The sequence below is a fragment of the Anser brachyrhynchus genome (genome assembly GCF_964034855.1).
Source record: "Anser brachyrhynchus genome assembly, chromosome: 15".
Classification (NCBI taxonomy): domain Eukaryota; kingdom Metazoa; phylum Chordata; class Aves; order Anseriformes; family Anatidae; genus Anser; species Anser brachyrhynchus.
The window spans coordinates 14,087,006-14,111,478 of NC_137733.1; the positions used below are offsets into that span (position 1 = coordinate 14,087,006).

Consider the following 24,473-nt stretch of genomic DNA (forward strand, 5'->3'; position numbering starts at 1 on the left):
GCTCCTCTGAGCGTCTCCCATCCACCCACCGACCCTGCTGGGCCCTGCTTAGCTTCGCAACAACCCCCCCCAACCAAGTTCGGCGCCACCACCCCGCCGCCTGCGCAGCTCCTCCCCCCCGGGGGGCCGGGCGCATGCGCAGAGGCGGGACGGTGGCCGGCGGGGCGGGAGGGCGCATGCGCGGGGCCGCTGCGCCGCCCGCAGCGTAAACAAGGCGCTGGCGGCCATGGGGAGGCCGCGGGTGTGCGGCGGGGGCCGGGGCCGACGGGGCTGAGGCGGGGAGAGGCCCAGCCAGGTCCGGACCGGTCCTCGGTGCAGGGGGGGGGCTCCTCCCGCCCCGGTCCGGCCCACAGCCCACCGTCCTCCCTCTCGCCCCCGCCGGCCGGGGGCGGCGAGGCCCGTCCCGTCATGAACTTGGCCGGTCAGAGCGGCGAGGCCGGCAGCGGGCACCTGCTGTTCGCCAACTTCAACCAGGACAACACGTACGGGGCGGCGGGATGGGGGTCGGGGAGCCTGAGGGGGGTGGGGGAGGTCCTGAGGAGGGGAGGCCCGGGGGGCGGAGCAGGCCCTGGGGGGGGCTTTAGGGTGGAGGGGACCCTGAGGAGGGGGGTCCTTGGGGTGGGGGAGGCCCTGAGGGAGGGGGGAAGGCTCTGGAGGGGAAGGTCCTGACAGGGATTCTTTAGGGGGTGAGGGAGGTCTGAGGGGGCAGGTCTTTAGGAGGAGAGGTAGGCCCTGGGAAGGGGATCTTTAGGGTGGGGGGTCCTTGGGGTGGGGGGAGGCTCTGAGGAGGGGGGAAGGCCCTGGAGGGGGAGGTCCTGACAGGGATTCTTTAGGGGGTGAGGGAGGTCTGAGGGGGGCAGGTCTTTAGCAGGTGGGGCAGGCCCTGGGAAGGGGGTCTTTAGGGTTCTGGATCTTTAGGGCAGGGAAGGCCCTGATGTTGGGGTCTCTAGGACAGGAGAGGCCCTGAGGAGCTGGCGGTTTCTCACACACACCGCCACCCCCTGCTGCTTCCACCCCATCCCACTGCAAACGCTCCCATCGCAACTTCTCCCCGAGCTGCCCCGCTGTGGGGCTGGGTTTCGCTTAGTCGCTGCAGGAGGGGGTAGGAAGGATCTCACGTGTCCCCGCCTCTTTGCCCCCAGGGTTGTGTGTGGAGCTGCAGGATGTGAGGCTACGCTCGCAGGGACACGTAGCTGAGAGCAAAGGCGCTGCTTGAGCTGGGCTTGCCGCACGGTGCCTTCTCTCTCTCCCTGGTTGTTGCCCAGGGGAGCTCAGCCTTGCTCTCCGGCACTTCAGGAGCGATAGGGAGGGTGCTTTCTGTTACTGATGATGCCCAGCCTGTAGGAGAGACCCAAGTCTCCTAGGAGGTACCAGACATAGTCCCAAAGCTCGCTGGTGCTGTCTTTTCATACAGCCCTTTTCTTTTCACCTGCTTTCTGTGGTGAAGCAGAATGCCTTAGGTGTAAATGTATTTGTATAACTCCATTCTTCTTTTGGGTTTTGATTTTGGAAGAGGCCTTTCTCATATGGTCGTTGAGCTTGCACTTAGCTTCTGTAGTTGGTTTCAGTCTACAAAGGGTCAGATTTATGATGCTACACATCCTGCTGTTATTTGACAGTTGCAGTACGTTTGGATCAGAGCATAATAATTTGTACGTGGGGTACTGAAGAGCAATGTTTTTCAGTTCAAGAAATGCTGGTGGTTGGAAGTGGAGCACTGAAGAAGGATTTGGCTGTTTTAAATATCAGTGAGATGAAACCGGTGGGAAGGAACCAAAAGAACCTCTGAAAGGAGGAGTTTTATTTTAGGAAGTGAGTAAGAGGAAATGATCTCAGGTTGGCATCACTGGATGTAATCCACATGTGGTGACTTTTAAACAACTTGTTTGTTAGTCGTACAAGCAATATCTTGCCCTTGTAAAAGCTTTGACTCTCCTCATCGTGGATCGTAGCGTGTGGGAATGTTGAAGGCAAGAAGATTGGAGAAGGGTCACATCAAAGAAGGAAATGCCTTGCTTTTGTGGGTTATTTTGGAGATTCTGGGGTGGAGATGAGCAAATGGAGCTGGATAGACCCGAGGCAGGAGACTTTAATGTGTAAGTGACAGGGCGGAGGGTGAGAGTCTTCTGTGCATTTGTAAGTAACTCGTTACCAGTTTAGTGTGGTGATTCAAAGACTTCTACAAGTCTTTCTTGCGTGTTTTTCATCAAGTACCATGCACGGCTCACTGTCATCCTGCATGTGAAGCATGCCCGTGCTGTGCTCAGATACCATCCATTTTTTACCTATTACCAGATAAAACCAAGTCATCGCAGCTGGCAAATCTGTCACCTGTTTCTGTTGTGATTTATAAAGGTCATTATAGAAGTTCTTGAGGTTCGCTGTGCTGTCCAGCTTGGTGTTCTAAAAGCTTTACCACTTCTTCCTGAAAGCAACTGCCTGGCTTTGGTTGCACCTTACCTTTGGCGAGAGCTGTACGTATTTACAGATCACTGAGTTGTGACAGAAAATATTTCTTTCTTCTGAACAAAACAGTTCCAGGCTTGCCTTGAGACCAGAACTGAGATTGAAGTAAAACGAAAGCAAATGTAATATAAATTATCTAGGCCTTCCTTAACTTGTACACCTTGAAACATTTCTTTGTGTGATTTATTTTTAGTTTTGAGTTAGGGAGATGGGGAAGGACAAGGGAGTCGTGATTTCCTTCTTTTCTAATCCTCAGCTGTGTAACTTCGTTACTTTTCCCTGTTCATTTTCATAAACATCTGAAAGTATTACTCAATTTCTGTGCTATAGCCAATCTGGTTTTGGTATTCGGCATTCAAATGTCCATTGTGTGGGTAGAATACACTCTGCGTGTGTGTGTGTGTATATAATATATGTAGAACACCCTGAGATGATCTGATGAGAATTTTGGTGGTGATACAATTATCTTACATGATCCCAATCTGCCCTGTATGTCTCTGTAATTGAAAGTCGTGGAATATGAAGTCTTTCTTGTCATCTTAGTATCTTCAGGGGTTTCAGATATCCATTATAGAGACTATATAACCAGAAAAAGGCTCCTGTTCATATTTTTGTCTTGAAATCATGAAGAATAATTTGAAAGGCCACTTTGTTTCAAAGGAGGCAGATGGATGATGTGGAATAGGCATCCTTTCTTTCTGATAGTGTCTCAGAAGAAATCTGGTCAAGAAAAAAGGAAGTGTAAAACCGTAAGCCTTACACATCCTTGGGAGCAGTTTCTTACCAAAACACTTGTTTGATTTGCTGTACGACCCACATAACCAAGCTGTGTTGTAGTTCTTAAACTGAGTGGAGTTTAGTGGTTGTCCAAGTGTCTTAAACTAAAGTTTTTGATTTATTTATATTTTTCCCACCTATGATATCTCTTAACTTCTTGTCTGAATAGAGAAACAAGAGGTCAGCTGTCTGGGTTTATTACCGTGCTATTATGAGTATCCAGAAGATCACTCTTTACTGGGTGAGAAGAGCTGAAAAGGACTAACTGGGGATTAACTACACTTTCCCACGGTGGGCCTCAGAAAGCTGACTTTAAATTTGAGTTCCAAGTAAAAGAAGTCCTTTTTCAGCCGGGCAAGGTGAGCAAACGCACGCTGTTTCAGCCAGCATGTGCAAGGCAAGCTTTGTTTACATCTCGGCAGCCAGCAGGGCTCACATCACGTTTTAAGGTGTGTTTCAGTAATTAGAAAACTTGCTGACAGACAAAACTGGACAAAAATGACACGGGTGCAGTGTTATTGCGTTCAAGCTTTTACCTTCAGCAAGGTGCCAGCTCCGCGCCCGCTCAGATCCGCCTGGCTTACCTAGACAGCAGAGCCAGTTGCTGTGCATCAGAAAAAGATGGTAGTTCTTGCTGGTAAGAATAGGTGTCAGCCTAACCTTTTTTTTGGCTTTATGGGGGGTTTAATAATTAATGACTGCCTCCTGTAGGAAGGAGGTGAGCTTAGGGATGGGTTTTACTCCAGAAATTGGCTTGCTGGTACTTAAAAGAATATTGCCAACATAAAAGTTGCGGTAACTTTTCCCAATTGTTGGAATTCCTGGTGACTGAATTGTTTTCTTTATCTTGCTTTTACCTTTCTTTTTTCCTACTTAAGTTCTTTTTGATGTTCATTCATAGGTGCTCTATGTAGTGACATTGTCTCGTGGCGTAGTATCTGTTACTACAAGGGTTGTCCTGCCTCTTTACTCCGCGTTGCCTTCAGCTTTATTTACTTGAGGGTTTTGAGTTATTGGCTGGGACTGGAACTCTGCCTGAAAACACTCCACCTCTAAAGCAGCAGAAGCGGACGGTTTGTGGGTTCTCTTTGATATAATATGTTTTCATTAAGTAAAAACATGGAGAAGGTCACTTTCAGCCGATGTTAGCGTGCTCGTTTTGGACCTTACGCTTCTCCCTGTGAATCAATCATTGCACAACTTGGCACGACGGGCACTCCAACGGGGAGGCAGAAGCTCCAGCTCGCAGATAAAAATGAAGCGACTGGTTTGAAGTCAGGAGTCCTAACAGAACCGGGCAGTAGGAGGTTGTCGGTGACCTTGGTGCTAGGTATGTTTCAGCAGTTGCAAATCTTTAATGATAGATATTTGGTAAGAGTGCCGCTTCAATTTGAGTGCTCTTCATGTTACTTCTGGGAGAACTATTATGTTACACATCTCCTTTATGCACTTTAAAGCTCGCATGAGGCTGTGAGGTGAGCTTAAGTTTTCATAAATATATCTGTGTCCAGCTTTATGGGAAGTAGCAAGCTTTTTAACCAAAACGTAACTTGAAGATTTCAAAGTTTACTGTCATCTTTAAAATTGATAAAACCGTCTTTGTGTTGTTACACATATATTCTCAGAGAAATGCATTTGGGAAAAAAACCACATAAATGTTAACTTAAATGGTTTTCAGGTTTTCTGTACAAAAAAAAAAGTGAAATAATGCAAATCAACAGACTTCAGAGAAGCTTTAATCACCTTTTTAAAAGAAAGTAACCAAGAGACAGCAGTCAGAAACAAAATAGTCACTATAGTTTTGAAAACAGACTACTCACAAAAGGACAAAACAAATCCTTGAGTTTGGGTTTCTAATGAAAACATCGATAATCCTCATTTCCAAGGTCGTCATTAATCTCTGCTTCCATTTATGTATGGAGTTACATGGGACAGGTATCAGTCCATATGTCTGTTCCTGCTGATTAAATTCTACCCTTTTTTTTTTGCCTGACTAAATCTATTTGATTTCATATTGTAAGCAAACATTTGTAGTTCTAAAGTTGTATAATATGCTTCTTGTTGCAGACTTTTTATTATAAGTCCCGTACCATGCGAAGTTTGTATTTAAAAATGTCTTCGTTTTTATCTTTGTTGTTGAACCACTTGTGGTTAGAGGACCAAGGGTTGGACGCTCAGCATTCACTTCTCTGCTTTTGTTTCTCCTAGGTTTGGGTGTCATTCATTTGTGGTCCTTGGGGACAGCAGAGAGCTTTATTCTAAGGAGGCTTTAAAGCTAAACAGAGAAGGAAAGAGAGAGAGAAAGATCGCATAGCTCTTGTGTTCAGGAAAGATAGCTGAGAGGAGCAGTCGCTTGTCAAGTTGCTTGCTGTTGTTGCAGTGGAAGTATCAGCTGAGGTGGGCTTGCCTGGTGGTTCTGGGTGAGAGAGACTGTTGTGCAGTGCGTGTGTGGCCAAAAGTGTTCTGAAAGTGGTGATGTTTGCTTCGAGTATGAATTTTCTGTGGTCCCAACCTATTGCTGCATATTAAGTAATGGGATAGTGAGGTCTCCTTGAGCTGTAGCAGCAAATTTGTGTTTTTTTTTTTTATAAGAGCAATGGGAAAATCTGTAGGTTTTCAGTGTTACTGATAAATCTCTTGGAATGTATGGGTTTCTGTATTTACCTCCTATCCCAAATACTGACATTCTTGACCTTTCTATTGAGGTGTGTCTATACGACGTTACAGCTTTGATTCCAGCAGCCATTTGGGAGGCAAAAGTAAAGTTAAGTTCCTCCAGTAATTCTGTCCCTATGTCATTTCATTGTTTATTGTTTTATTATTCTTTTCCCCCCCTCCATCCTAAGCCTTTGTTCACCAAAGGCTCCTCCCCTAGAAATTTACATTAGATTCGAAATGAGTCGGAACATTAGTATAATGAGACTGTATCGTAATGAAAGTAGGTTTAATTAACCGGTTATTTAAAATAGCAATAACTTCTGGAGTCATGTTTGTACTGCAGCTGCAATTGATTTTAATCTTTGAGAGACTTGCCCTTAGTAGAATCATTCTGATTAATGTAGAATCTTCCTGATTAATTATTAAAGTCCTCTATGATATGGAAAGGGGAAAACTGGTTTTCTTTCTTCTGTATGTATATTAAAGAAGCGAAAGAAAACCTGTACCACTTTCTAACCCATCTGAAAAAACTTGTTTTAAAATAGCCGGAGAGATTGAACCAGCTGATTTCCCACTCTAGGTGAGTGCACTTAGAGCGAATGTCAGCTCCTTGAAACAAATGTGTGAAACATCTCAAAGCACTGTTTGCCTGATGAGGTTAGTTTTAATTATTTATGACAGCTGCTCTTGAAAATGCTTTTAAGATTTATGTGATCTTGGATCAGACAACAGTATTATCTTTGAAAAAAGCAAGTAAACACGGTTTCATAAATCACAGCTATATTGGTAATTTTGTACTGAGTAGAAAACCTTGATGACGAAATGGCTCAAAGTCTACAAATCAGGCTTGTAATAGAGGATACACGTAATAGGCTAAAAAATACCTGTGTGGCATAATGTTAGAAGAAAAAAGGCATATTTTTTTTTTTGGATATTGATTTTATTTTCAATTTCAGTCTCTCATCAGCTTCTGAAAATTGGTGATAATAAAGCAGAACGCCCACACTGTAAAAGGAGATTCTGATAAGCTACAGTATCTTCTTGTTGGCCACTGTCCATTTGAGCACTAGCTGAATGGCTTATTGATCATTTTTCTTCCCATATGGCTGCACATTTTTAGGAGGTGAGGTAATTTTGCCTAGATACTTGTTTTGTGGGATTTGGTCATTTAGATAGCTATCGAGTGTCTTAAGGGCTTAAGTGTAATATTGGTGTGAGGGAAGATGGGGGATTTAAATCATTATGATTACACAAGTATAACTTAGCCTAGTGGATTCTCTTACTACGTATAAAAAGCCTTTTTTCCCAATAGTTTCATAAGAAGTAATTTGAGAGTGCCTTAAAGAAAGGAAGGAAAAAAAAAAAAGCCCTTCAAAACCAAGAATGCTAGTCTAGAAGGAAAATGGTTGGTCTTGTAATTACGCTTGTATATTGAAACAGTTTTAATTATGCTGACACAAACTGAAACTTTGCTGTGTAAACAGATGTTTTGTGACTTCACCATCACCTTGATCCAGAAAGAAATGATAAAAAGCAGTTGTCATAGATGGGAAGATCGGTTCTGTGCCTTCTTCATTCTTCTGGCTTTTACTCAGTCTAATGATGTAAATGGAGTGTAGGTAGTCAGTAGGATGAGGAAAATGGGCTTTTTGGTTCCAGTGATACCGTCACTAACAGAGTGATGCAGCATTATTTGGTATTTAAAGCTATAAATACAGTGCAGGAATCAACTTGGTAGCTGTTTTAATATATTCTGGGGCAATCTGGAATTCTGCACGAGGAATCCATCCTATGTCTTTTGTAGATTGTTTATATTGCAAGGAGTCTTGTGACTCCATTTATTTTTAACTCGGATGAGTGCTTGTTTACCTCTGAAGTGACAGTTTTAATGTCATTCTGCATTAAACTTTCTTCTGAGGGAAACAATAGATGAGCTAAGAAAAGCGAATGCATAACTTTTTTTTTGAATTGCATTTTCATGTTTTCACAGTTTGGATTTTCATCGAGTTGTACAAAAGTAGTTGAGAAAAACAATGCAGAGTCTTCAGCAACTAATCAGATACAGCCTGCAGAACGTACCAATTTTGCCTGAATAAATGTATTTTACTACATGTAATACTAAATGTATTACAAGGGTGACTTAGAGGAGCAGCAACAAAATTTGGTTTTATCGTAGCTGCTCTGTCTCTAAGCCTAATATCTTTTTTCCCCTGTTGTGATTATTGCATCTGGAGAAGCTTATTTCTCTTGCCTAGATGGTGCATCTTTTAATTTGAGGGCTTAAATCTTCTTAAGTATAATTTCTTAACCAGACTGTTCCAGTTTGTGTTTTTTGTTTGTTTTGGTTTTTATTTTGCTAGCAGAGAACGTTATACCATCATGCAGAAGTTGATTTTATAACTTGGGATCTTAATTTTGGAGGATAACACACTTTAGGAACAATTTTGAATCTTTTTAGGAACAGTTTTTAATCTTCTAGGGACCTTGAAGTCTAAAAAGGGCTCATTGAGGAGCCATGAGAGAAAATACAGGAAAAGCAAGAAATCCGGGGATCTATGTTGTAAATGCAGGACTAGTTGTTAGTGCATCTGAAATGGAGAGAAGCATCTTGACAGGCTCAGAAGGGCAATTTGGCACAGTGATGGGCAGGGCTGGGTCTGAGCCTTTTGTTGGATGACTTGCTGCAGTTTGGCATATTGAAATGCATCTTACTAGAAATTAGTCAGTTTGTTTCCATATTTCCTGACAGTTAAAAAAAAATATATATATATATGAACTATAAACAGTGACACACTTCTGTACAACTGTATTTACTGCTAATTTTCTTTTTCTATGTCGTAAAATCATCCTTCACATGGGGAGGAGAAAATAAAGTGCCATTGACTGCTGCTTTGGTGTTTAAAGAGCTGCAAGATGAGCCTAAAGGTTTTTTTAGCTAAAAATTTAAGACCTGTCTTTGACTGGAAAAGCAATTGCTCTATGAGCTAAGTGTGAAAATTGAGTAATGGTGGAAAGAAGGGCTTGTAGTCATTTTTTTAATGTTCTATTGTTAAAATCTGTTTAACATCAGTGACTAGCATTTCTGAGAGAGCCTCTGATTAAAGATTCAGCATGAGTATTTGTATGACTGAGACGTAACAATGTTCTTCAGAGATGCTAGAGTATCATCAAGTAAAAACGGAGAAAATTAGAGTTGGCAGTATTTAATTCCTTTTTTTATATGAAAACTCTCTTGGGGTGGTTGATGAAGGTTACAGTATAAAGTGCAAAAAATCCCCAGACAATCTCACTTGAAAAGGTCTTGCAGGTCACCTCTCATGGTGAGGCAATGATGTAATTGGTTTGCGTTACATTATTCAGGTCCTCTTTCCTCCACACTGAAGCTTTCAGTTTGTGGGGAATTGTGTAGAGAAATCACCTGTATGAGCTGGGCAGTAGGCTGTAAGCTGTGAGCTGTAATGTCATCATATGTGAAGTAGGGTTCCACACCTGAGGTAATTCTAAAGCTATTTGGCCTTTTCAGAGTTCAGGAAATTATCTGTCTGTTTTTTAATCACGCTTCTTACTGAGCTAACCTAGCTGGAGGTGTAGAATAGGGTAAGAATCTGTCCAAGGGTAATTCACAGCTGATGTAGTTTATGTTCCTGACTGACTTGTTTCTTTTTCAGATCCCTTGCGGTTGGCAGTAAATCAGGCTACAAATTCTTCTCTCTTTCTTCTGTGGACAAATTAGAGCAGATCTATGAATGCAGTGAGTATCTTCTTTTTTCTTCTTTATTCCCTTGGTTGACTTCAGGAAGAGATGACATGTTTCATTTTTTCACGGGTTATTTGAAGTCACATGAGAGGAACCTTAAGTGTATGATGAAATAACACACAAACACAAAACAATTGGTTGCTGGCAGGGTAAAACCGTGTCAGTGTTACATATTTAAATTTAGCTGGTATCCTGTGAAATTTGGTAATAGCCAAGAGAACAGCTCTTTGCTTTTCTGATTTTTATGACCAGTAGCAAGGTTATGTAGCATCTGGGTATAAAAAAATCTGCTTGTGCAGGTAGGTGTCTTTTGGCTCTTTATACTGGCTGTTGGGGCAGGCAACCACTAACATACCTTTATCAAAAAATACAAAGCCTTGGTTATTTTTTTAATCCTAATCTTTGCTGTTAGGAAAATACTCTTGAACATGATAGCTGCAACTTTACTCATCCAAAGTGTTGAACTATCTAAATTCCAGTAACTGATCACCATAAAGTAGGATACGAGATGCCATGGAGGGAAGCCTTGAGAAGGGGATACCCCTGTTTTGCCAATTGTTCATCCTCATCTTTTCTTTTTTTTTTTTTTGAGGTGATAGTGAGAATACTGGGAATGTTATGCATGGGTATCCATACTTTGGTATAAACTCCATGCGAACAGTGCCCGTAGCTGTGATGTCAGTGTTTATGCTAGGATCCTACTGGATCATGCCACACAACAGAGTGGTCTTCAGACTCCATTCCTGAAGTGACCTGACTCTGTGGCATGTTAAATTTGAAAATGGTGTGTGACTCAGATCACCTATTATCTCTGGTGACAGCCTGTTTCTGTGTACAGTTAATGGAGAGAAGTAATTGTGGAGTTCAAATTAGGTACCCGTGGTCAGGTTAAATTGGGTTGCAGCTCCATCTGCCTGCTTGAGTCATGGTCTGGTTGTACTGGTTAATGGGTGCCTTGAATTCCATTTTGTGCTGTTGAATTTAGGTACCTGACTTCTGTAGTATGGTAGGCACTTGGAGTATCTGGCCTGATATGACCCCCAGAGGCTCGGTGAAGATGACTCCGGTTACGTGAGACACTGAATAAACATACTGAGGGAGGCTGAACTGAACTTTGCTGAACTGCTGCTTCTCGGTAGTCACTGAAAGAAAAAGTACAGATGGGATAAAGGTTGCTCATAGGGCATACAACATCTGCAGCACATCGACATTTTTTATATGCAGCTAAATAATTTTCAGTCTTGGGCTTGCCAGCCATGCGTGTTTAAGGCTGTAACCTTGGCATGGGGCTGGAGGGTGTCCTGTGTTCTGGGTACCCCCTGTCAGCAAGGAAAGGTATTTTGAGGGCTCGCCATCACGCATGGCCCCTCAGTTCACTTTGTAAGGGGTTCTAAAGACTTAGCATCATTTTGGGTGAGCATTTTTAAGGACCCCTCTCTTCCCACGTGGCTGGTCTGCAAGTTCTCAGGTAGGTGACTGAAGTAAACTATAAAATATGCTCTGACTGTCCTGTGTTTGAAAAAACAACTGAAAGAATGGGAAGCCTCTTTGTCTGCTCCCATCACTGACTTTTACCGTGACTATAAATCACCTAACTCCCCGCTCAGTTGATCCATCTGTAGAAAAAAGTATTACATCGGAGGGTGCTTTAAGGCTTAATGAATGTTTATAATTTGCTTCATGTTCCTGGATTAAAAATGGAATAAAAGCACAGCTGATCATAATCTAGCTGGTTCTAACCAGCTCTTGTCCGTGATGCTGCCTGCTTGTGTTTATGAAACTGTAATCTTGTTACGTATTTGCTTGTTCTTCCCTCGCTGCTGCTGCTGCTTAAATCAGTTTGCAGTTCTGCTCTTTGTTCTTGCTGTGTTTTCGGTCTGAGTTGCTGGTAATCCTCGCTTGTGTAGCGTAAAGGAGAGAATACAAACGGGGTGAAAAAGAAAACCTGATGAACAGCATTGCTATATAACTTAACTGGTGCTATTAAAAATATGATTAATTTAGGTCAGCTGGACATAGGGTGTGCAGTACAGCCTGGTACTTCACTTGAATGGTTGCTCATTAGGAAGTGTACATGACTTGGCAGTTGTGAAGGGATTTTTAATCACTTCTTCCTGTTAGAGGAAGACAAAGAAACAGGGGTGCATCCTGTATTTTTAAAGTGAATTTAATTAAAAGACTATCACAAAGCCTTTCTCTCAAAAGTGACCGTATTATAGTGTAGTAAGTCTCTTTACGCTGCGACTCTAGGAATGTCTCCACTTCTTAGGTGTTTTCCTTGTTGAAAATTTGGGGTTTTTTTTTGGTTGTTGGTGGTTTGTTTTTTTTTTTGCCTTGCCTGTAGCAGCTTAATTCTTGACAGTGCTCTTGCATGCCTTTCTTGCTGGCTAATCTGCATCAGTGCAGTGTGGGACAGCACTTCCATTTGATCTCTGCTATTGTTCCTACTCTGAAATACCAGTTCTCCTGCCTTCCTGGGAGTGCAACAAGTCCCAGCAGCTGTCTCTTAACGTGGTTGCCCCTGAATGGGAAAAGAAACCGAGTATTCCACCTAGCCCCCAAGGAGCGGGGAGCAATCTGGCTCTGGTTTTGGGTCTTCGTGTGCCAGTCTTCTCTGACTCTTGTAAAAGGATACTATTAGTATGAAGGACTCCAAGCCTAGATGGAAAGCTGATAACCTATGCTGTAAAATGTTTGAGAACCTTTCATGTTACTTGTGTGGTTCAAGGAGCACGGAGTTTTGCATTTAAAGTCTATGCGTGTGGTTATTGAAGTGGATTTTTGTATTACTCTTTTTCCTGTGTTGTGTGTGACATCAGGAAAGTGGAGAATAATTCCTTGAAAACAAAGTCGTTTCTAAAACGCATTATGCCTCTTGCGAAAGTGAGGAAATTGAATTTTCAAAGCCTCTGTGAACAGTTCTGTCTTCTTTGGAAAAATACCATATTGTTTATTAGATTTGGATAAAAGTCAATTATGTTGCATGGAAGACTGAAAATGTGTTGTATAAACCTGCTCCTTTGCCACAAGAAGGCTCTTGCTTTCTTGTGCTCAATCACTCTTGCTCCCATGTACAGAATTAAATATTTTCAGTTCTTTTTCTTGAAATAAGTGCTTTCTTTGGGCACTTTCAAAACAGATGTGTCACACGGTGGTGGCATTGCAATGTCCTGAGAATGTAAGAACTTTTTTTCAGAGAATTCCTGTCTTAGGTGATGAGAACAGTGCTAATTGAAGCCTTCAGAAATAAGGTTACTTATTTATTTTTGTATTTATTTTCTGGCAGTTTTACTGTTTTGAGACCTGTTAGGCATTGACCTAATCCAGACACTGATTTCTGAGAAGTTAGGTTGTTTCCGCGGATCAATGCCAAAGGCTCCAGTTGCTTGTCTTGCTTCAGCCCTGTAAGGGAAGGGCAGATGTAGCCAGCAGCTGTGGGCGAGCTGCAGAGACTGGGAGAGCTCTCCTGCTTTCTCATGACACGCAATAGCTTTTTGCACATTCTGCTTTAGTCTCAAAAGCATCCGTACGGCTAGCTTTGTGTCAGGCTGGCATTTATCCAGCAAGGGAGCAGGCTCTCTGTTTTCTTTGACTTCTCAAGTGCTCAGAGTGCCACCATAATGGTTTGAAGTGTGTCTGTTGATTGCCTAGAGAGCTGTGAAGACTGTCGGGGGGGCTTTCGGAGGAAAATTTCACAAGAGGGGAATACAGAAGTGCTGGGGTAACTGGTTGTGGGACTTTGGAACAAATGAGATTTCCAGCTTCTTTGAGTAATCTTTTTTTTTTCCTTCATGGAGACGTGCAGAAACTTTTTTGTCATCAGAAATCTTTCCGTGTGTAGCATTGCCTTAGGGGGGAAAAAAAGGGAACACCTATGCTTACCTAGATTTCTGCAGAGATAATAGAAGATTATAAGATTCTGGAACTTGACAACTTGATTTTTTGTCTCCTTGATGTTTGTTTTTTTCCAGTTGCATCTTGGCACACCAGGAAGTAGACACTTCTCAAGCAGAAACTTCTGTGACTCCTGGGGGGAAAAAAAAAATGGCCTTTGTGAATTGGCATTCACCGAGTAGATTTTCTGCTTTAGAAACCTGTCCTGTGTCCCGCCTTAACTCTGAGCTGTGGTGTCAGAATGATTGTGTTCTTAAACTGTATTTTCTTAGATGATATTTCCTATTAATACACACACATCGTTGTCCTTCCCTGAAATCTCACCTCCATTTTGTTTCCTTTCCTTTACTGTTAAATTCCTCAGCTGACACAGAAGATGTGTGCATTGTGGAGAGGCTGTTCTCCAGTAGTCTGGTGGCCATAGTCAGCCTTAAGGCTCCACGCAAGCTGAAAGTTTGTCACTTTAAGAAGGGGACAGAGATTTGCAACTACAGTTACTCCAACACCATCTTGGCTGTCAAACTCAATAGACAGGTGAGTGATAATTTAAGTGAAAACAAAGGGAGGGGTTGTGGGTCTCGTTCTGGCACTTTCTGGTGTTTTTTCCTTTGGTGACAGAATTGCTGTTTGAAATTAATTTTTACTTTTCTGACTGTAGCTTCCATAAAATTTTATGGCATCTGAGTTACCGTATTTAAGAATTTTTGGTTCTGTGTCTGTCTGTTTCATTAGAAAGAACGTCGTGAGTAACCTGATCTGACCTCATGGCTGATCCTGTTTTGAGCAGGAGGTTGTCTGGAGACCTGCCACGGTCCCTTTCAACCAGAATCGTCCTGTGATCCGAATTGTAAAAGTAGCTGAAGCCAACAGCTTCTGCTCGGGACAAAACTTCAAATTCTGTTCACTTTTTTGTAATGTTTTTAGATATAATTTGAATTTTTAAGAAAATGATATCACTGAACTGGTGAAGTCTTTGAGTTAGGTGGATACTAAGTAGTACTAAGTCATCGGTAGGCTCTTCTGCAAATAGAGTTTTCTGTCTTTAACTAGGTCGTTCAAAGTAGAGAAAATGGCATCTGAAGGATGAAATCATCTTAGTGTCCGTCCCCACCCTCTCAAAATGAGGGGTGAGAGAATGGGATTCCTGTTTAAAATCATAAGGGAAAGAGTGGCTGATTTGACTTCTGGCATTGTGAGGTAGTGCTAAATGAACAATGTCTTGTGAGACAGTCGTCCAGATGTAGTCACCAAAGGGTAAATGAGTTGCCGAAGAACTTAAAAATTTAAAACAAAAGAAGTCCTCACAATTGACTGTGAGTAATTACAAATGAGTGTGAGTGAGTAATAGGGTCTATAAATGGTTTTAAAAAGCCTTGTATATTTTTGTTTAGCCAAAGCAGGAAATTGGGCCCACATGTGAATTGGCCTCTTGGGGGCGGGGAAATACATATGGGCAGGTAAAGAATAAGAATGAAATAGGTGTAGGTGAAGGTTTCTGGCTTGTTGACTTGATCTAGTAATACAAATAATTTTCATTTAAATCAATTTATACTAGCATGGTTGAGAAAAGTCGAGCGCACTGGTCAGTTCAAGTGACCGAGTGTAGTATTGCGCTGTTGAAGCCTTGCCAAGAGATGTATCTTGTGCATCTTCTGTCAGACTCTTATTTCTTCCCATCAGGTGGGTACAACCTTTTCTGTATTGGAAGGTACCTACTGCATTTTGGATACAGTTTTTTTATAGGGTCGATAGGTCCATATAAACTCTCTCTTCATGCCACCATTTCATCTTCCCCACATCTAGAGGCTGATAGTATGTCTGGAAGAGTCTCTATACATACACAACATACGAGACATGAAGGTGTTGCATACAATCCGGGAGACACCTCCCAATCCTGCAGGTAAGGCAATCCTGTTCTCAGAGGTTAGTGTTAGTCTGAAAAGCGTGTTCTGTCTGCAGGTGACATTTCCAACATGGAACTGTAGCACTGTTAGTTCTGTTTCCAAATGAAAATTATAATTAAATATGTGAGCGTTGGCTTAAAGCCTACCCATTTGATCCAACGAGGCTTCCAAGAACAAACAGCAGACTGCCTTAAACTGCTTTCTCCCAGTTTTCTGGTCTAGTGCTTATGGTTGCAATCTCAGATCAGAAGGAAGCAATACAGATAATTACAAGCTACATGTTGCCAGCACTTGGTACTGTGTCAGGTTAATGCTTTAGGAGTCAGGACAAACTTGGGAATTTCTTCTACTTCATTGGTTACTGTAGCTCTGACAGTATTTTACTTTCTATTAGGCTTTGTTAGTAATTGTGTTGAACAGATGCATTGCAGGTTGACTATTGAGTTTTTTTCATCCTTGTTCTATTGTTCTATGTCTCTTGGTACATTGTAAGGATGATTTGAGTTGATCTTTGCAATATTTGAACATACAAAGCTTTGTTGTATAAGTTTTGGAATTTGCCTCATTCTAACCGTTGGTTTTTTTTTTTATGTTGTTCTACATTCCCTCTAGGGTTGTGTGCTTTATCAATAAATAATGACAACTGCTACCTGGCCTATCCAGGGAGTGCAACTATTGGAGAAGTACAGGTCTTTGACACCATCAATCTGGTAAGGGTCTTTGTGCGTGCTGTTTCCGTTTCTAAAGATGCAGTTTTTGGAAATAGTTTAAATTGCTCAGAGAAGAATTACTAGGCACTTGGGTCCATCCACGACAATTATCCATTATACCTAGGCATCACAGAATGTCAACAAAGGAAAGTAAGACTACTAACTTTGATGAGAAGAGTTGAGCAAATGGGTGGAGCAGATGAACATTCACTTCTATTTGAATTGTCTTTAAGTAGCCTGCTACTTCTTGAACTCTCTACACATATGCTTCAGTAATAATGTTGTGTACTTTTGCTTAGCAGTTACTGAAACGGATTGAAGCAGTTGTCCATAAATAAGGCTTATATTTGCCCTGACAGCTCTTACATATGCAGGCTTAAGCTGTGAACATGTAGCTTTTAACCTGTGCTTTGCTAAGGTTCTGTTTTATCGTCTTGCTCCTGCAGAGAGCTGCTAATATGATCCCAGCTCATGATAGTCCCTTGGCTGCTTTGGCTTTTGACGCAAGTGGTACTAAACTTGCCACTGCATCAGAAAAGGTAAGACGTCCTTTTATTGACTTGCCAGCAATGATAAACTTACTTAAAATAGTCTAAACAAATTTCATTTTTAAGCATGCACAGTACCATGTGCAAGTGCCAAAAAAGAAGTCTTAAAGTTATAACGACAAATCTAAGTTTAAAAACTGTAAATGATGTTTGACATAACTTCCATGCTGTGAAATGCTGGATAATAAGGTTATTTAAATTTTAATCTGGCTGTAATCAGGGCAGTCCTCCAAGTGTTTTTCCCATTAGTGTGGGATGCATACTAGAAATCAGTTGCATTCCTTTGATGCTATCTTCCTAATGAAAACAAGACAGTTAAAGTCAAAAGAGAGAATTGTTTTGCCTGACCTTGGTACATGATGACAAATGGTCTGTCTGAACTGTATAAATTACAAAGTGTGAAGCCTCTGTTCCTTGGATAATAAGCTTAAACTACACAGATGTAACATGATTTCACCTGATAAAGGCACAAAGACATCAGGTAACTATACTTGTGGGTAACGTGATCATTTTCATGATAAAGATTAATAAGAGGAGCTGTTCTTGATGCAAAGCTTGTACTGTACATTAGTAGTTCCCACCTTATAGTTTCTCCATTCTTCAAACACATCCTTCAAACAAGCTCCAAAAATATTTAATGCTAGTATGTGAGGTGCATCAACCACGGTAAGTTAACAGCAGAATGGTCTGTACTCTGCTCACCAGAGCTAATGCACACTGCACACACTTGAAATGATAATGAAAGATTTTATTTTTTCTTCCCCTTCCAGGGGACAGTGATAAGAGTGTTTTCCATTCCAGAAGGACAGAAACTGTTTGAATTCCGGAGAGGAGTGAAGAGGTAAAGTTCAGCCAGGGTAGTTATCTGAAGCTCATTCTTTACAGTAGATCTCCAGTATGCTCTGCAGTTGAGCTATCATCCTAATTCTTGCCTGTTGTCATCTTCCTCCATCCCTGCCTGTACGCTTGTAACACTTGCAGTTTGAACGTCTTCCAACTTTAGATTCGTCTATTCTGCGAATCAGTCCTGCCAGAATTGTACTTCCTCTTGCATTTTAAAAATTCACTGGTAAAGGAACTCGTTCAAAGTGGGCCACCTTTTGTACAATACTGTATTCTTATGGCAAGTGGAATCAGGGTGTATAATTTTCTTGCTCTTCTAAATCCTGCTAGCACCGGGGCTGTTGAAAGTCATTGACACGGTACTGTAGTTTGTGGTAGCAGTAACTCTGTAGCTCTAATATATACTTTATGCAGAGGTAAGAGTGAGTTCAGATTTTTACTAGATGACCCCCAGTGTCTGGTATATGTCAGTTAAATGTAATTAAGGGGAATCTTGCTCTTGAAGTGCATTAAGAAGGTATCGGAGAATGCTTACTATGGAGTTACCTTTTTTATTTACAAAGCATTGATGACTGAGGAATCTGCTTAATTATTAAGCCATATGCTTTGGCTTAATTACAAGTCACATGCTCTTCTTCTGAGAGAAATTGCAGGTGATTTTACTATGCAGCCGCAGTCCCTCCTAGCTCTTGCAGCACAACTGGTGTGAACGCTATGGAGCTCCTGAGTGGTGAATGTGCAGAAGGACTCCTACCTACCAAAATAGAGGAATAATATTCTCATTTAAATCAGTTCCCATGAGTCACTTAACAGTAGCTTTTGCTTTTAGCAGTTAGTGCATCATTAGAATGTCAAAAATAATGCTTCAATGTTTTTTCTTTGTTTCTTTTACACCTAGGTGTGTGAGCATCTGTTCATTGGCTTTCAGCATGGACGGCATGTTTCTGTCTGCATCCAGTAACACGGAGACAGTGCATATCTTCAAACTTGAGACTGTGAAAGAAAAGTAGGTTTCAGAGGTGCCGTAGATTTTTTTTTTTTTTTCCCCCCCCCAAGGAAAAGGCTTACAAATTGGAGAAAACTCTTCCTGTTGAGTATAGTCAGTGTGGACAGACTTCTTTGAACACTTTCATAATGTAAAGGGCGTTGTTGGTTATGAATCAGCAGCTGCCCCTGATGTGCATGCTGTTCTCCTAATGAATAGAAGTATTTCTGACAAAGGGGAATTGGGCATCCTTGGCAGAGAAATATGGGGGCAGTTTAACGTTTTCAATTGCATTCGTTTTTTACCTCTTCTGACATCCATATGGGAAGATGTATCTCAACAATATCTTCCAGCTGCCTATAGGGCTTTAAAAGGCACCATGTTGTAAAATGTTCCTATTTATGATTTGAGAAGAGTCTTACTTATATTTTTGTGTAAGTCATTAGAGACAGTGGTTGGTTACTGATTAAACAGTTGAATAAAATCTTGAAGTTTAGCACCTTGTAATAGATCTTGCTCTTGTATAATAACCGTTACGAAATACAGTTGTAAAAACAGAAGTATCAATTTACAATAGAACATGTTTTAGCAACAGGCTGAGGGTATTACAGGACACACCGTGTCCTGTAGCGTAAATGGAGTACATTGAGTTCTCAAGGGTGTTCCTTATCTCTGAAGAAAAACAAGTGATATCTTTGAAAATGAAAAGACGTTTCAAAATGTTTGTGCACCTTTCTCTCCAATGTGAAGTCAAAGTTGGACATTTTCTGTTTTCTTCTTCTAAACTGTAGACCTCAGGAAGAGCCTACAACCTGGACAGGTTATTTTGGAAAAGTGCTGATGGCCTCAACAAGCTATCTGCCTTCACAAGTAACAGAAATGTTCAACCAGGGTAGAGCCTTTGCTACAGTCCGCCTGCCGTTCTGTGGGCACAAAAACATCTGTGCACTTGCCACGTGAGTAAAGAAACGGAGCTTGCATTCACCACCCACTGGGTCGCCACGCTGAGCTATGCAGGGGCTGACACTGGGGGACACACCTCAGCTCCAGCAAAGTGGGTAGTACGGAGAGCAGTGGGTCACCTGTAGTGCTTTCAAAGCCTCTGCTGGTTTAAAAGCTGTATGGTGGAGCTAACATCTCACAGTACTTTGAGGAGGAGAGGGGAAAGACGTCATATTTGGAACAGCAACAGACTATTTCTAAGTGTTGTTTAAAAATGTCTCTTCTTTTTGAAAGAAGGCTGCTGAGAACAGATGCATAGGCTTAAGGCATTTGCTTCTATTAGTGCTAGGGGAAATAATGCTGTATTTTGTGTTAGTTGTAAAATAAGGCAGTCCAGAGTAACGGTTAAAGAAATCTTTGAAAGCATGTTCCTGTTGTTCTTGTCTCTAAAACTGTATAGCATTCATTACATTTAGTTCTCAACTTTATTCTGCCTTCACCAAAGGGCAGGGCCTATTTGGCACAGCTACCAAAGCAATAACCTAAGCAGTAGTGAACTTTTTTGTGTGTTTCTGTAGATTCTGTGCTAAATTGATTTCATGTTCTTGTTCTCTCCTCTGATCTCAAAGCACGCTTTAAGCAATAATTAAATGTTGTAACAGTTCTGAAATAAGTAAATACTTCACATTAGAACATTTGTCTCTGGAGTTGCACAAAGCTGGTAAAAGGACGGTAACATCTCAATTTGCTTTCCTGGGTTATGTATAAGTTGCTTGATTCCCATGGCATCCTATTAGCTCCACATTGTGATTATGCCTTGCTTTCATATATGCAGTTCTTTCCTAGGTGCTCAGTCTATGCAACTGTTAACAATATTCCCTATCTATAAGCAACTGTGGAAGATAATGGCATAAAATCTCAGGAGGGGAGTAGAGTAGAGTTTGCTGATATGAAACTCAAGCTTTTTACTAATCTCCCATAAATCTTTTTAGAATCCAGAAGATCCCTCGGTTATTGGTGGGAGCTGCTGATGGGTATCTCTACATGTACAACCTAGACCCCCAAGAAGGAGGAGAGTGCACACTAATGAAGCAGCACAAGTAAGTCTGCACTAGCTGAGGACTGATGCCTTTTATTTCTTCACAGAATCTGCTTTGTTCTTAAACTTAGTTTCATGCTGCAGAAGTCTAACTTAGAGCTCATTTCTTTAACCTATTTTTTTCAAACCTCTGACATGAATGAGTAACTTCAGAATCCCCCCGGGCCTTCCTTCTTAATATCTTCTACGCTAAGCACTGCTTTTCCAGCAGAAACTTAACACTGTCTGACTGCAGTGAAAAATCAATCGCTGTTAGCTGTACGATCCTATTTCCTCTTACTAGGCAGTTTGAGTTGAGTTACTTTGACAAGAACTTGAAACGTCTGACACCATCCTCTTCATCAATAAGTGAAGTGATTACAGAGATGAGAATGTGTAACTCTGGCTTCACGCAGGGGAATCTGGCCTATGAAATTTTATCTGTATTCTTTCTACAGGTGTCCTTACTAAACTTCCTTGCCTATGGGCCAGTGAAATAATGTTTTGTAGCAGTACTGTAGAAGACTTAAGGAAAATATGACAAGGCCTTGTTATTTTTTATGGGGTTTGAAGGGAACAGATAGGGTAATACAGCTGGTTTACTTACACGATCAATCATAGACTTAAAGCCAAAAATTTATGACGACAATTCAGGTTTGCAACTTTGGTCGAGTCTACAATACTGGTTAAAAATAATATATCCTTATGTGAACATTTTAAGACATGATCTCTAGTTTCATTTGTAAACAAAGTGAAGTCTGGTAAAGAGAAGCTTTTATCAAGTTTGTAATAGTTGAAATTCTCTAACACCTTCACTAGAGTGTTTTCCAGGATATGTATATGAAGCAACAGCTTCTGCTGTGGGCAGAATTCAAGAAATAATCTGCAACCTTGCTGATAGGAATGACTTTTTAATTTTTTTTTCTTTAAAATATGCACTATTCTTTTGAGTCTTTTTCTTCCTAGCAACAGTTAGCAGGGTTTAGGTCCTGATGTCATCTCAGAGGCAAATGTGTTGCTGGTGTGTATTCGGTGTTAAATATGAAGTATATTCACAGAGATGCCTCTTGACAGTCCTCTGGAATATCCCTTGCATTATGACAGAGCACAGGCAATTGGAAAAGATAACTGCCATCCCTGAAGGGATCGTATCCCTCCTGTTGTGTGTGTATATGTATTCTTGCACGCCTAATCAGATATTCTTGCGTAGCTGTCAAGTAAGGCTGTATTATGTCTAGGCAGATCACCTCTCCAGCTAACCTTTCTCTGCTTGGTAGGCTCGATGGCAGCATGGAGCCAGCCAACGAAATCCTGGAGTCTGCATCCCACGACCGGCCATTGGTAGCACAGACGTACAGTGCTGCTGTGACTAAAGGTACATATGTGCCTTCCTCACCCACAAGGCATGGTAAGGAGAAGGCTGGAAATGGGGCAGGGAGCACCTCTGCATATTGCATCATTCTAGATGGCTGCATGAGCTCATCTGCTTCAACACTGAGCTTTTCATAGCTATGAGCGTGATGTGAAGCACTGGTGAGTGGTTGGAAAAGAGCACTTGTGATATTCAGTAGCCTCCTATAGATAAACTGCTCATCTTCACTACTTTCTGGGTAGAGCTTTGTCTCAAATTGCGGTCAATTACTTCAGTAATAGTTGCAGTACTTGCTGAATGGTTCTTCAGATGCTGTAATGCAATTATTTCATGCAGGAGGTCTGGGTGCAGAACAAAGCACCTGAATTACAATCATGGGGGTTCTTTTAGGTTGTTTTTTTGGTTGTTAAGTGCTCTTACAGTTCCTTTATGGGAACTGTGACCTTTTAGCTTGCCTTGCTGTTCTGTGAAATTGAAAGACTCAGTATTTACCTAATGCTGGAGTTCCACGTGAGTAGAGCCTGCGCATACAGCTCTTGCCATCTTTGTATAGCACTCAGGTTGGTGCTTCAACCGCACATACAGCGGCTCAATACAGCAGTTGCAGCTGTAATGAAAGGGTGGAGGGTACAGAAACATCAGTCTGCCTAAAGCAACGATGTACATTGCACACAGGCGGGGTAGCTGCGAGGTTTGATCACAAACTGCTCTTTGCTTGGAGAAACATGGTCATGATGAAGGCAAACATAGGGTGGCAGTGAAACTGTTGCAAATAACGTCTGGTACTTCAGCTGGAATCCCTGACTCTGTTGGATCCAAGCCTTAGTTTGCGGTGCTGATCGTTGAACTAATCCCTTTCTCTGCAGCCTATACGGAAGACCTGGGTGCTGTGGGTGGAGCTTGCCTGGAAGATGAAACCAACTCGCTCAGATTGGATGAAGACAGTGAACATCCCCCCATGATCCTTCGGACAGACTGAACTTTGACCTGTGAACTCACTCCTGAAGCAGAGAACACTGGCTTGATGTTTCTTGAGGAATCTCGTGTTATGCTGCTATGAACTTTGACATGAGTTGGGAGAGAGGATGACAGACTCTTACAGTTTTAAGTCGTAGCTGTAGTTCTAATTCTATACCATTGGAAAAATATATGGTTTTCAATTCAGTGGCTTTTAATCTTGCTTATCTATTTTAGCTGTGTTTTTTTGTTGTTTTTTTTGTTGCCAAAACCTGCTGTTTGTGCAGCCCTCGGAGCCTACTAGCTTTGCATGCATTCATGTGCCAAGCAAGCATAGGAGGGGGAGAGAGAGAGAGAAGCCACTTTATAACAAACTCAAGTTTGTATTTTTTTTATATATGTATATAATATTTAGCTTATATAAGGAAGGAGTAGAGAAGTGGTTCTGGAAGCTGAGATCAGTTCTGCACTGACAAAGGTCCAAATGGTTTCCTGTGCATGGGCTTGCAGGCATACCTAGTGACTGACATGCAATCTTTCAAATGCATCGGCCTGTTTTTGGGTTCTCCCTCCCCTTTCCTGGACCATTTTGTTAATTAAAATTCCTTCTGAATGTTGTGTATTTGTGGGAGTGTTCTGTTTGTTGGGATGGAAAACTGGAAACGTTTCCCTGCATGAGGATGTAGAATACAGAAAGTGCCTTTACAGGGAAGAGGAAAAAAAAAATCTGTAGGAAGAAAGCTAGAATGAAGAAGGAATTGCTAGAGACTTGTTTCACACCTATAGCACTCGGGTGTCTGTAGCCGATGGTAGCTGTTGTTTGGTTTCGTTGGTTTTTTCTTTTAGAAAGGGACTTCAAATGCACTTTCTCTCCTGTCAGTTGTTCTGTTTCCTTGGCAGAGTAGCAATAACCTTTTTTATACTTTTTTTAATTATCCAAAGCAATGATTCTGTCAGGCTGGATAGAAGTCACTGCAGAGTATGGCAGCCCCGTTACTTAAAACAGCTTTAAGGTTTTCAGCTGGAGGGTGTAACTCTTAATTCTTGCTTCTCTTCTGTCTGGGGCTGAGCATACTGCTCCAATGGTGAAGGTTCAGGACTCTTTTTCCAGATACTGATGTAAATATAAATGATTTTGAAAGAGTTATCTTCTAGGTTCTGTTTTGCTGGATAATCATGCTCCAGTTTTAATTTCTCCTTCTATTGGAGTACCTCTTGTGATAGTCTCCAAGGACTGGTTTTCTTTGGCAGCTTTGGAATAAAACCTTAGCTGCCTTGACCGTGGCTAGGGCTGTCCAAGGCTGAGCAGTGCTGCAGTCTATTTTTAGGGTTGTAATGTGCCTTCTCTTAAGTCTTGGATAACAGGTAGTGAGTAAATGATTAGCAAAGTACTTGGTGAGTGTTACTTCACTTTGCCAAAGTGAGCCTGCTTTGCCTTTTGTGTAGTAGTATGGGATGCTTCCTTTGCTCTACTGACTACTTACAAAGAAATACAAATACAAATAGACGAGGAAATTGCAGATCTTGAGAGCAGGATGGGGCCTGGACTGAACTGAGTATTCCAGCTGTCGGTGAGCTCCTT

General features: G+C 41.6%; 1 protein-coding gene across 2 annotated transcripts; it reads left to right on the plus strand.

The window, feature by feature from the left end:
- Positions 1 to 171: 171 nt before the first annotated feature.
- Positions 172 to 23,509, plus strand: WIPI2 (WD repeat domain, phosphoinositide interacting 2). 2 transcript variants are annotated; one of them, XM_080557408.1, is made up of 12 exons: positions 172 to 482; positions 9,570 to 9,652; positions 13,917 to 14,086; positions 15,356 to 15,452; positions 16,069 to 16,166; positions 16,613 to 16,705; positions 17,485 to 17,555; positions 18,456 to 18,563; positions 19,334 to 19,498; positions 20,477 to 20,584; positions 21,840 to 21,970; positions 22,801 to 23,509. In XM_080557408.1, exons 1-12 carry the CDS (start codon positions 409 to 411, stop codon positions 22,911 to 22,913), a joined length of 1,311 nt encoding a protein of 436 aa, XP_080413534.1. In that variant the 5' UTR covers positions 172 to 408; the 3' UTR covers positions 22,914 to 23,509. The 2 variants fall into 2 exon arrangements, with proteins under 2 accessions (XP_080413534.1, XP_080413535.1); XM_080557409.1 differs by having other exon boundaries at positions 176 to 482; positions 21,840 to 21,937.
- The last annotated feature ends 964 nt before the right edge of the window (positions 23,510 to 24,473 follow it).

Coding starts and splice junctions, on each gene's coding strand:
- WIPI2 (XM_080557408.1), top strand. CDS start 409: ATGAACTTGGCCGGTCAGAGCGGCGAGGCCGGCAGCGGGCACCTGCTG. Junction 15,453..16,068: donor GACACCTCCCAATCCTGCAG/GTAAGGCAATCC, acceptor CATTCCCTCTAG/GGTTGTGTGCTTTATCAATA. Junction 18,564..19,333: donor CTTGAGACTGTGAAAGAAAA/GTAGGTTTCAGA, acceptor TCTAAACTGTAG/ACCTCAGGAAGAGCCTACAA.